This window comes from Gekko japonicus, unplaced genomic scaffold (genome assembly GCF_001447785.1).
Source record: "Gekko japonicus isolate JY-2015 unplaced genomic scaffold, Gekko_japonicus_V1.1 scaffold4525, whole genome shotgun sequence".
In the NCBI taxonomy this organism is placed as follows: Eukaryota; Metazoa; Chordata; class Lepidosauria; order Squamata; family Gekkonidae; genus Gekko; species Gekko japonicus.
In genome coordinates, this window is record NW_015171027.1 from 47,135 (window position 1) to 60,472 (window position 13,338).

A 13,338-nucleotide genomic window follows, 5' to 3' on the forward strand; every position below is an offset into this window, starting at 1 on the left:
CACAACTCTGTCAAAAGGTTTTTCCTATTCTCCAGCCCTTATTTTAAACCCATGATGGCGAGTCCTCTCCTCTGCTGCCCACAAGAACAGCTCCCTGCCCTCCTCTAAGGGACAGCCCTTCAAGTACTTCAAGAGAGCCATCCTGTCCCCCCTCAACCTCCTCTTGTCCAGACTAAACATTCCCAAGTCCCTCTGCACCCGCTCCATTCTGTCCACATCCTTTTTTATTTATTTATTTATTTATTTATTTCAATTTTAACATCAACTTTGAACAATATCAAACATTAACAACATGAAACTGTACAGATTTGTTTTTGACTAACATTTCTCAATTTACAGTTACATGTAATTGTACACATCCTTTTTGAAGTATTTATTTATTTATTTATTTCAATTTTAACATCAACTTTGAACAATATCAAACATTAACAACATGAAACTGTACAGATTTGTTTTTGACTAACATTTCTCAATTTACAGTTACATGTAATTGTACACATCCTTTTTGAAGTGAGGCCTCCAGAACTCACTCTGTGTTTTTATAGGAATAAACAGCCCTAAAAGGGGATTAGATAGATTTATAGAAGATAAGTCTATCAATAGCTACCAGCCATGGTGACTGAGGGGAACCTCCACAGAGGCACTAAATCTCTGAATCCCAGAGCAAGGAGGCAACATCAGGGGAAGGCCTCGGCCTCTCTGCCCTGGTGTTGGTCCTAGATGGGCCACTGGTCTGATCCAGCAGGGCTCCTCTTATATTCTTAACAGGGAAGGCCTTGGCCTCTCTACCCTGTTGTTGGACCTCCAGAGGAACTGGTTGGCCCCTGTGTGAGACGGGATGCTGGACTAGATGGACCGCTGGTCTGATCTAGCAGGGCTCTTCTGATGTTCTAATGAAGGCCTCGGCCTCTCTGCCCTGTTCTAGGACCTCCAGAGAAGCTGGTTGGCCACTGTGTGAGGCAGGATGCTGGACTTAGAGGGACCACTGGTCTGATCCAGCAGGGCGCTTCCGATGTTCTGATGTTCTAATGAAGGCCTCGGCCTCTCTGCCCTGTTCTAGGACCTCCAGAGGAACTGCTTGGCCCACTGTGTGAGACCGGATGCTGGAGCAGATGGACCATTGGTCTGATCCGGCAGGGCTCTTCTGATGCTCTTATGATACCGGCCCATTATACAAGCAGGGCTTCAGGATCTTGGCCCAATTTAAATGAGCGGTAAAATGTATCAGTTTATGTTAACTGGCTTTCTGTGGCCGACGTGCCCTGGCCGATCTTGTTTTTGGCTGTGGCATAATCCTGGCTCCTCTCTTCCAGTCGTGTTTACGTTGGCCGGTACTCTTGATGCGATGTTTATTTCGCTTGAAGTGCCCTCCCTCCCCTTGAGAGCTTTTGTTAATGAAACACGAGAAGCTCGCTCTGTAAACACGCAGATGCTGGGGAACGTGGACTTGTGTCTCCCACCCATGGATCTAGAGTGGCCAAGAACTAGTGGGGGGAAAAGTCCCACCCCTTTAATAGCAGCTCAGTGTGTTGAAATTAGGGTTGCCGGCTCTGGGTTGGGAAATACCTGGAGATTTGGGAGGGTGGAGCCTGAGGAGGGCGGGGTTTAGGCATTAGCTTTGCGTAGGGCCCGCAAGGCAGAGATGTCCAGCCAGGCCTCAGGTCGAGGACAGTGACGGTTGACACTCTCATGCCCTCCGCACCCCCAGGGGTTATTTCATGGAAAAAGAAGTGCAGGAGCTCATTAGAATAACTCATTAGCATAATATTTGCATATGCTCACACCCCTTGACATCACCGGAAGTGTGTCAGAAGGCAACACCCACTGCTCAGGCTCCACTGAACTGTTTTGGATTGCTAGCTATTGGGGGGAGGACGTGCAGATCTGTCCTCACAGAGGAGGGAGAGCTTGTACCTGAATAAAACTTGGTCCTAAAGGTGCCACTGGACTGTTTTGGACCGGAGGGCCGGGGGGAGCTCTGCAACTTACCTGGCTGCTTCTTGCTCTGACTGAGGGCTGCTAGGAGCAGGGGGTGGGGCTTGTTGCGTGTGCCCGCCCCCTGGGCTGTTTTGGATTGCTAGCTGGGGGGGGGACGTGCAGATCTGCCTTCACAGAGGATGGCTTGTACCTGAAGGCGGGCTGGGGGCAGCTCTACAACTTACCTGGCTGCTTCTTGCTTCTCGTGGACCGACTGAGCAGGGGGCGGGGCTTGTTGCATGTGCCTGCCCCCTGGGCTCCTTACTGCCAGAGCTCCGCTCCTGTGTGCTCCCGCAGGAAATGACCCCTGCGCACCCCTTCACCCCAGGGGGCTGGCGGGAACAGGTTTTTCCCGCCGTCTCAGATAAATTGTACAGTTCGAAATATATTGTTTTTAGTAGGTTTTAATGTTATTTAATAGAGCATGATTGTGATGTTTCTGATGTAAGTCGACCCTGAGCCCTGCTTGCAGGGAAGGGCGGCCTAACAAGTTGAATTTCATAAACCGAGAAAGCCATAGAGTCCAGCTTCTACAGTGGGCGTTTTCTCCAGGTGAAGTGACCTCTGTCGAGATCAGTTGTCATCCCAGATCAGTTGTCATCCCAGGAGATCTCCAGCCACCCCCTGGAGGTTAAGTATAACAAAGGATCAAACCATGCATAAATAATGAAAAATAATGTATTCCACGATCAATTAGTGTGATCATCTGAACCTATTTAAATAGAGTAATTATACTCTAAGAACACAAGAGAGGCCAGTGTTGGATCAGGCCAATGGCCCATCTAGTCCAACACTCTGCGTCACACAGTGGCCAAAAATACCAGGTGCTATCAGAAGGCCCACCAGTGGGGCCAGGACACTAGAAGCCCTCTGTTTGAATAGGTTCAGATTATCATACTCATTGATTGTTGAACATGTTACTTTTCGTTATTTAGGCACGGTTTGATCCTTTGTTATACTTACTCCCTTCCACGCATCTCTGCTCTTTGGGTTTCTTACCACCCGGAGGTCGGCAACCCACATGGAAATGGAGACCACAGAGACACGTTTGGTGGCATGAAAGAACATTGCCCGGTCAACAGCATCCAATTCTGCCTCCGCTGACACAGGGCGCTTTTGCTCCAGGCAGCTGGCAACTGTGCATGTTTCAGCCTTTTTTGGTTGTTGCTCTCTGGAAGGACCTGATACTAGTTCAGATACCTAGAGAACAACCCACCCCTTTCCCCTCTTTGCATGTATACTGAAAGGAACCCTAGACCAGCCAGACAAGGTCGCTCAGTAGTGGAGAGGATCCCCTTTTTATCACGGGCAGGGCCGCGCCTCTTCCTGTCCCGTGACTCTGATGTCATGTGACTTCCTGTCACATGCTTGTAGCTTTGTGGAGGAGAGGAGATTGGATCTATACCCCACCCATCATTGCCTGAAGAAGTCCCGGAGCGGTTTACAATCGCCCTTCCCCTCCCCACAACAGACACCCTGCAAGGTAGGTGGGGCTGAGAGAGCTCTTTTGAGAACTGCTCCTGAGAGAACAGCTCTGAAAGAACTTGTAACTGACCCAAGGTCACACCAGCAGCTGCATGTGGAGGTGCGGAGAATCAAATCCGGTTCTCCCAGCTTAAGAGTCCATGCTCTTAACTACTACACTACACTGGCTTCATGCTGCGGCCAGGGAGATAAAGGTGGCTCCTGGGTCCAGGAAAGTTGAAGGTTGCTGGTGTCTAAAGCACACATAAAACCAAAATCCAGTTGCCTGTCTGATAGACAGCTGGCTGGGCGATATGATTTATAGGAAGTGGTTTCCCCACTCGGTTGCAGGTGCTGGATCGCGGGTTGTACTTAGGGTTCCCAACCTCCAGGTGGTGCCTGGAGACCTCTTGGAGCTACAACTGACCTCCAGGTGACAGAGATCAGTTCACCTGGAGAAAGTGTCTACTTTGGAAGGTGGTCTCCATGGCAGTACACCCCGCTGATGTCCCTCCCCTCCCCAACACCCTGCCCTCAGGCTCCACCCCCAAATACTCCAGGTATTTCCCAACCTGGAGCTGGCAACGCTGGTTGTATTTCAAGCCATCCTCAGCAGCCGAGGTTGTAAGGCTGTGCACGTGGGCATAAGCCCTTGATGAAGACAGTCAGATGGACTTCTGTGTAAGACTGCATCGCGCGTGTATACGTCAGACCCCTGTGCGTATGGCCTGCGGATAACAGTCACGGGATAGAGTGTTACGCTGCCACTCAGACAACTTAAAGCAGGATCCGTCAATCAGGCTCCGGTGTTACTTCGTGCTGACATTATCGCTCAATGCATTCGTTTAACGGCCTGTGTGGCAAAGTGTATTTATGATCTGGGTCAGGGGTCATTTCATAGGCAAAAGAGGTGCAGGAGCTCATTAGCACAACTCATTTGCATAACTCATTTGCATATGCCACACCCCCTGACATTGGAAGTGTGGCAGAAGGCAACACCCACCGCTCAGGCTCCACTGGACTGTTTTGTATTGCTAGCTATTGGGGGGGGAGGGAACATGCAGATCTGTCCTCACAGAGGAGGGAGAGCTTTTCCTGCCCAAAAATAGCCCTGTAAATACGTCAGACCACTGTGCGTATGGCCTGCTGATAAAAGTCATGGGATTGAGTGCTACGCTGCCGTTTAGACAACTTAAAGCAGGATCCGTCAATCAGCACATTTTTACAAAATGGAGGCTCCGGTGTTACTTCGTGCTGACAGTATCGCTCAATGCATTTGTTTAACGGCCTGTGTGGCAAAGTGTATTTATGATCCGGGTGGATCAAAGGTAGATTTTCCTCATCCTTTTGGTGCTATATTGTACGTGCGGCAATGCTGTTCTACACTGGGGATCTGAGGGTATCGAACTGGAGCATAGTCCCAGGTTATTTAATCCCGAACAGAAGGGGTGTGATCTTGTCCTCAGATAGATCCTTTAAGACCAACAAAGGTTTATTCAAGGCAGGGGTCATTTCGTAGAAAAAGAGGTGCAGGAGCTCATTAGCATAACTCATTGGCATAACTTATTTGCATATGCCACGCCCCCTGACATCACCGGAAGTGTGTCAGAAGGCAACACCCACTGCTCAGGCTCCACTGGACTGTTTTGGATTGCTAGCTATTGAGGGGGGGGGGAACGTGCAGTTCTGCCCTCACAGAGGAGGGAGAGCTTGTGCCTGAATAAAACTTGGTCTTAAAGGTGCCACTGGACGTTTTTGGACTGGGGGCCTGGGGGGGGGGGCTCTGCAGCTTACCTGGCTGCTTCTTGCTCTGACTGAGGGCTGCTGGGAGCAGGGGGCGGGGCTTGTTGCATGTGCCTGCCCCCTGGGCTTTTTACTGCCGGAGCTCCGCTCCTGTGCGCTCCTGCAGGAAATGACCCCTGATTCAAGGTATGAGCTTTCGTGTGCAAGGCACACTTCTTCGGATACATGAAAAAGCGTGCCTTGCACATGAATGCTCAGACCTTGAATGAACCTTTGTTGGTCTCAAAGGCGCTGCTGGACTCCAAATTTGTTCTGCTGCTTCAGACCGACATGGCTGACCGTCTGGATCAGATAGATCCTGTCTCCCCCGCCCTGCACGCTGTTCTTTCTTTTCTTTTAGCCTGCCCCTTTTGTTAGATGGTGCCTCAGACTTCGAGGAAGGAACCAGGCGGGTCTGGCTCTGAGACAGGTTATATAACATCGAAGAGTGCCAATTTCCTTTGGGGCATTATTGACATAAGGAGGGAAAATCGCATTGTGTTCTCACAGCTGCGTACAGGAAATGTATGCCAGATTTCAGACTGTGTTAAGGGAGACCCCCCGCAAACCAGGAAATTCATGGCTCACGAACAGCTGCAGTGGAGGAAGGAGCTGGGATGGCCAACTGACCCGAACAAGAATGCCTGCCCAGCTCTTGTGCCTTGAAGAGGTCGGGGTGCAGAGATCCACCCACAAACAGTGATGTTGCATGGTGACGTCCCCAACATGATGACATCACACTGATGTGATGTCATCATGTTGGGGACGTCGCCTGGTGATGCTCTGTTTTTTTGGGCAAGACTCTATGGTTTGAGGGCGATTTTACCATAGAGGTTTTGCCCTCGAACCAGAGTGTTGCCGCATGACGTCCTCGACGTGATGACATCATTTCTGTGTGATATCATTGTGCTGGAGATGTCGCCGTGCGATTTTGCTATTTGGGGGCGGAGCCCCGCCCCATTCCCGGAAGGCTCCCTCCCACCCCCCGCCGGCGTGTTGTGAAGACCTGGCAACCCCACTGTAAGATATTGTTCCAGCCTCGCATTTCCACACCCCTCACCACAGTGAGGGTGGACAATGGGGCGTAGGCGGGTTTCACCATCGAGTTCTGAGTGAACGCTAGAATGTCTGGCAATGCTGTGATGTCACTTCCAGTCACGCAGCAGGAAATGATGTAATGTGAAAAGTACTGGGTTCGCCGCATGGATGTCTCGGACGACGACATACTGTAGCACACGTTTATTGTACTTAACACAGACAAAGACTAACTCTAACGGCCAACAGGGCCAACTATATACATATCCACCCAGCAACCCCCCACTCCCATTGGAGGGTTTGAATGTCCCGCCAAGGTGGCTATTGGTTGGGGCTGGGGGATCCAGGATCCGAAGTTTCCATTGTTCTAGGATCCAAGCTCTGGCCTGTCCGCGGACCCCTGGGGCAGGAAATGATGTAATGACATTGCGAGGCACTGTTACGTTGAGTCTCCGCCCTTCAAAGTCTCGCAGGGAACCCTACTCTGCATCTCCGCAAGACAAGGCAAGGCACAGTTGCTCTGTGCATGAGCATCGCTGGCATGTCATTCCCAGAAGCAGCCAAAAAAGGAAGCCATGCACTACAGAGATCCTGTGACCCAGCTGGTGGATGTCTGAGACCCGCTTGAGGTTTCTGGCTGATGGGCTCCCGCGCCACTTCTGCATTGTGTTCATTGAGTCTTAGTTCTGGGTAAGCCTGCATGGATCAGCAATACTGAAGTATCCGTGATGCTCCGCCCCCAATGGAAGAACTCCTTCCTGAGTCACTGAAGTGTATTCAGGAGGCATAAATTTAAACCATTATATAATGAGAGTTTCTTCTGAGACCAGCTGATGTAATTTAAAACAGTAGGGGGCCTCTGGGTTTTGTATCGCTTAGGGCCTCAGCAAGTCTAAATCCAGCCCTGGAGACCCGCTTGAGGTTTCTGGCCTGATGGGTTGAAGACCACTTATCGCTCCCGTGCCACCTCTGCATTGTGTTCATTGAGTCTTACCTCTGGGTAAGCCTGCATGGATCAGCAATACTGAAGTATCCGTGATGCTCCGCCCCCAATGGAAGAACTCCTTCCTGAGTCACTGAAGTGTATTCAGGAGGCATAAATTTAAACCATTATATAATGAGAGTTTCTTATTTAGCTATTTCATTTGGACTTGGGAAAAGGATATTTAGAGAGTCAACCTGGTGTGATACTAAAAGCGTTGGATTAGGACAGAAGACCTGGGTTCAAGTCCTCACTCAGCCATGAAGCTCGCTTGGGTGAATGTTCGGTCAGGAGAAGAGGAGGTTGAGGGGGGGGGCAGGATTGCTCTCTTGAAGTATTTGAAGGGCTGTCAACTTAGGCCCAGTCTGCATCTAGCATTTGCTCCACTGTTTTACCAAACCCACACTGGAACAGAAAAAGATGCAGCTCAAAACTACATTCAAATATCCCAGACTAATGCCGTACTTACTGCAGAGTCACCCCTGAATGGCCATAAAACGGCCATAAATCTATGCAGACAGCTACCATAAAACCGGGAGATCAAAAAAGTGAAAGCGACAATCAATCAAAGTGAAAGTGGCATGCAGTATAGAGGGGAATTTCTGTTTTGGTAAACAGCAGTGCAAATGCTAGATGCAGATTGGGCCTTAGAGGAGCTGTTCCTGTTGACAGCAGAGGACAGGATTCGCAGTCATGGGTTTCAGTGAAGGGCGGGAAGGTACCGGCTGGATCTTAGGGAAAACTCTTTTACAGTAAGAGTTGTGCAAGAGTGGGATCAGCTGTCTAGGGAGGCGGTGAGCTCCCCCCACCTGGCAGCCTTCAAGCAGCGGCTGGGCAAATGCTTGTCAGGGATGCTCCAGGCTGATCCTGCACTGAGCAGGGGGCTGGACTAGATGGCCTCCTTGGCCCCTCCCGACTCTGTGGTTCTATAAGGGCTCTTTTTGTAGCAGGTACTCATTTGCATATTAAGTGACACACCCCCAATGTAGCCAATCCTCCAAGAGCTTACAGTAGCTCCTGTAAGAAGAGCTCTGTAAGGTCTTGGAGGATTGGCTACATTAGGGGTGTGTGGCCTAATATGCAAAGGAGTTCCTGCTACAAAAAGCACAAGGGGGACAGAGTAAGGAGACCGAAGGGAAGGATCCCTGAGTCCAAACCGAGCAGTATCTAAGAGGGATGGAAGCCCAGAAGCGAGCCAAAGATTCTGACGCCTCCCTTTGAGAATGAGCCGTCTCCTCCGCTGCTGGGCCACAACATTCTAATCCTCCACGTTGTTGTCTCTTGGTTGTTGCCAACTGTCTCTTGTGCTGTGTCCTTTGCGGCCCCACTGACATTTTCCACATTGGCTTGTCCGTTTGTGAGCTCCATGGCTCATTAAGAAGAGGAAACGATTCACTCGGGAGCCAGCCGTTCTGAAACAAAAGTATTTGTTTAGTTTTGGCACTGGGAGGACTCCTGCCCTCAGGCGTTCGTTGGAACGGGTAGCCTTCTTCTCTGTTTAATCCCCCACCTTCCCCTCCTATTGATCTAGTACAGTCTTCTTTTATCCTTCCTTCGGAGAGCTTACAGTCGCATACCGGGGTCCTCCCTCTCTCATTTCACCCTCACAATAACCCTGTGAGGCAAGATCCAGGTGGGCAAGTTAGATCCCGTGAGGCAAGTCCGATTCTGTGAGGAAAGTTAGGCTGGGAGAGAGTGACTAGCCCAGGTTTACCCAGCAAGCTTTGTGGCTGAGTGTGGATTTGAAGAGAAGGAGAAGAAGAGATTGGCTTTCTACCCCGCCCTTCCCTCGGAGTCTCATAGTGGCTTACAGTCTCCTTTCCCTTCCCCTCCCCACAACAGGCACCCTGTCAGGCAGTTGGGGCTGAGGGAGCTCTGAGAGAAATGCTCTTGAGGGAACAGCTCAGAGAGAACTCAGGACTGGCCCAAGGTCACCCAGCTGGGTGCATGTGGAGGAGTGGAGAATCAAACCCGGTTCTCCAACATTAGAGTCTACGCCCTTAACCACCACACCAAACTGGCTCCAGCCACTGCACCACCACACTGGCTCTTCCTTCCATCAAGGAACTCAAGGCGATAGACATGGGTTCCCTGGAGGTCTCCAGGCACTGAGCGGACTGGGTGTCCTCTAGCCATAGTGGTGGGAAGTGCCACCGAGTTGCAGCCGACTCACAGTGACCTTGTAGGGTTTTCAAGGCAAGAGACAAACAGAGATGGTTTCCATGTAGCAACCCTGGACTTCCTTGCTGGTCTCCCATCCAGGGCTATTTTTGGGCAGGAACGCACAGGAACGGAGTTCTGGCTGGCTCCCGAGTTGGCCACGCCCAATGGGAACTCATTAGCATAATAGGCCACACCCAACAGCAGAAACTCATTAGGATTGGCTACGTTAGGGGTGTGTGGCCTAACATGCAAAGGAGTTCCTGCTACAAAAAAAGGCCCTGGGTTTTGACACCACAAACAAGGTCAACAGAATAACAAGCAAAAAGTGGGTGTGGCTGGATGACCACACTTCTGGCAACATGGGGGTGCGGCCTAATGTGCTAATGAGCTGTGCTGTCAGGGGTGTGGCCTAATATGCTAATGAGTCTCTGCTGTTGGGTGTGGCCTATTATGCTAATGAGTTCCTGCTGGGCTTTTTCTACAAAAAGAGCCCTGCTCCCATCCATGGACTAACCAGGGCCGACCTTGCTGAGCTTCTGAGATCTGACCAGATTGGGCTAACCTGGGCCATCCCCGGTCAGAGCATATTAATACTACCTTTTTAATTAAAAAAAATAATGCTGCCCAGTAAGTTGTAGCCGGTTTATGGTGACCACCTGGGGATTTCAAGGCAAGAGACAGACAGAGGTGGTTTTGCCATGGCCTGCCTCTGCGTCGCAACCCCTGGACTTCCAGAGCCAGTTTGGTGTCGTGGTTAGGAGCGACAGACTCTGATATGGAGAACTGGGTTTGATTCCCCACTCCTCCTCCACATGCAGCCAGCTGGGTGACCTTGGGTCAGTTACGGAGCTGTTCTCTCAGGAGCAGTCCTCGAAAGAGCTCTCTCAGCCCCACCTACCTCTCAGGGTGTCTGTTGTGGGGAGAGGAAGGGAAAGGAGATTGTAAGCAGCTCTGAGACTCGGAGTGAAGGGCGGGGCATAAATCCAATCTCCTTCTTCTCCTCCCCCTCCCCCTCCCATCCAAGTACTAACCAGGGCTGACCCTGCTTAGCTTCTGAGATATGACAAGAAGCATGGGCCAGCCACGTCAGGGCTCTGCGGCCATGCCCTGGGAGTGTCTCGTTTCAGTGGCAAGACAGGTTCACACCCTCCACGGCCCTAAGGCTCAGGTTGGGAACAATCTGTCTCCGGAACCCTCTGGGGTTTGGAGGCAGGGTGGTGTCTCATTCCATGGAACAAGCCATGCCCATGTTCGGAAGGTTCTGGGGCAGGGCTGTGGCTCAGCGAAGGAGGACATGCTTCCAGAAGCTCTTGTGATGGGCAGGACGAGTGCATCGGGGGTGGGGTTTATATATTGAACGGGCTACTCTGGGGTGCAGCCCCCACCCCGGAGGGTGGTGGAAGAACGGTTTAACCCGCACTGGAATAACGGTCCCCAAATACAGTTTCCCTTTTAGAGCCAATTTGGCGTGGTAGTTAGGAGCATGGACTCTGATCTGGAAGAACTGGGTTTGATTCCCCACTCCTCCACGTGCAGCTGCTGGTGTGACCTTGGGTCAGTCACAAGTTCTTTCGGAGCTGTTCTCTCAAGGGCAGTTTTCGAGAGACCTCTCTCAGCCCCACTTACCTCACAGGGTGTCTGTTGTGGGGAGGGGAAGGGAAAGGAGATTGTGAGCCGCTCTGAGACTCCTTCGGGTAGTGAAGGGCGGGGTATAAATCCAATCTCTCCTTCTTCTCTTCTTCTATTCCGCATGCAAGCAGATGGATTGGCAGCCGTTTGCTTGGTTTGAAGGATATAAAGAAAGGAACTTGGGGGCACTAATGGTGGCCCTGTTGAGTTTTCAAGGCAAGAGACATTCAGTGGTGGTTTCCCGTTGCCTGCCTCTGCGTAGTGACCCTGGGCGTCCTTGGAGGTCTTCTATCAAAACAGTAACCAGGGCCAAACTTTGCCTAGCTTCTGAGAACTGACAAGACTTGATTAGCCTGGGCTATCCAGGTAACACCCCATATTTGAAAAACCAAGCCTGTTCCTCTTTGCATAGCTCCAACGTCATACTCGATGCCCGGTTGGTGTCAGCAAGCTGCCAATGTTTTTTTTTCTTCCTTCATGTATGCGCTTGGTTGCTTTTGCTTTCATATGTAGACCTGTTGATGCGCTTAATTGCTTAGCTGCTGGGACGTCTATATCTCTCAAGGCCACAGGTGGTTGCTGCTGCAGGATAGTTGCTGGGTGATCTCACGAAAAACCGTGGGAAGGAGATAGCTTGTGCCGCCTAGAAGCGTTTGCTCCCAGGCCCGATGGCGCGCGGGGGAACTCCCGCAATTGGGCCTCTGTTGTTTGAGTGTACTATAACCTGCCATGCTCGTTGCTCCCCCCCCATTCCTAACAGTTTTCCTGTCCATGCATCTATAGCTTCGAATAAAGTAAAACCTTCCTGCAAGTGTGTACTTCGTTGTTGCTGTGGATCCTGGCAGTTGGTCGGTCACCCTACCCGGTGACGGAGTGTCGTGAGCTGGCTTGTACGACACAGAGAATCTTTCAGTTCTGTCTCTCTCCTTTCCACTGTAGGAGGAAAACGTCAGCTGCGCAGAGGGACAGGGAGTTCTTTGAGGTAAGGAGGCTGCGGGGAGGAGGAGGCCTGTCTCCCTCTGAAAACGAGACGAGCTTCCAGCATTGGCAGAATCAGACAACAGTGCCTCGCCACGATCACTGAGCGTGGCGTGGTCGCGGCTCAGTGCCGCAGCGGAAATCTCAAGGTTCCGTCTTCAGCATCTCCAGTCCAAAGGGCTGGGCAGTAGGTGACATGGAAGGCCTCTATCTGAGACCCTGGAGAGCCGCCACCGGGGCGTTTTTTCTTGGGGAACATGCCGGAGCAGAGTTCCGGAACTTCTTCGACAAAATTCTTTTAAAAATGTTTAAAAGTTGGTGAGTTTTCAGTATAGAGATTGAAGACTTCATTTCCGTCTTGAGAGTTCCGGCACCTCTTAAAAAAGGAAAATAGTTTCGGCCGCTGCCGATCCGAATAGACAGTGCTGTCCCTGATGGACCACGGGTCTGATTTACTGCAGGGCAGCTTCATGGATGTGCGTTCAGTAGGAGAGGCGTCGAGAGTGGAAGACAGCACAAAAGCAGATCGCTGTTTCTCAGAGCTGTGGGAATGGGTGGGGCTCATAGGTGGAGCACACGCCCTGCATGGATAAAGGGCCCAGGTTCAAGTCCCTGGCAGCGTTCCCTCTAAGCTGTGCGCGTAAACTCATTAACACAGGAAGCCCCGCTCAGCAGCAATCTGGAGCTGCACGGGGTCTTGCACTGCCCGTTTTAAGATCACAGCAGATAGATTCTGCTCCACTCAGTTGGGGGGGGGGGGCAAAATTAGAGGGAACATTGTTCCCTGGTATCTCCAGCCAAAAACAGGATCATGGGGTGTGGTACTAGAAAAGACCTGGGAGAGCTACTGATGGTGTCAAGCAGGGCCTTCTTTCCTTCCTCCCTCCCTTCCTCCTTCCCTTCCTCCCTCCCTCCCTCCCTTCCTTCCTCCCTTCTTTCCTTCCTCCCTTCCTTCCTTCCTCCCTTCTTTCCTTCCTTCCCTTCCTTTTTTCCTTCCTTCCTTCCCTTCTTTCTTTCCTTCCCTTCCTTCTTTCCTTCCCTTCCTTCCTTCTTTCCTTCCTTCCTTCCCTTCCTTTTTTCCTTCCCTTCCTTCTTTCCTTCCCTCCCTTCTTTCTTTCCTTCCCTTCCTTCTTCCCTTCCTTCCTTCCCTTCCTTCTTTCCTTCCTTCCCTTCCTTTTTTCCTTCCCTCCTTCCTTCCCTTCCTTCTTCCCTTCCTTCCTTCCCTTCCTTCTTTCCTTCCTTCCCTTCCTTTTTTCCTTCCTTCCTTCCTTCCCTTCCTTCCTTCTTCCCTTCCTTCCCTTCTTCCTTCCTTCCTTCCCGTTATTTCA

General features: G+C 51.1%; 1 protein-coding gene across 1 annotated transcript in view; it reads left to right on the forward strand.

Moving 5' to 3' along the window:
• The window catches only part of PPP1R36 (protein phosphatase 1 regulatory subunit 36), a gene marked incomplete at both ends in the record, with an annotated part of 71,786 nt that overhangs the window by 46,473 nt on the left and 11,975 nt on the right, over window positions 1–13,338 (forward strand). Inside the window, 1 exon segment of the mRNA XM_015419032.1 lies at window positions 11,972–12,014. Within this exon segment, the coding sequence (XP_015274518.1) occupies window positions 11,972–12,014 (43 nt within the window).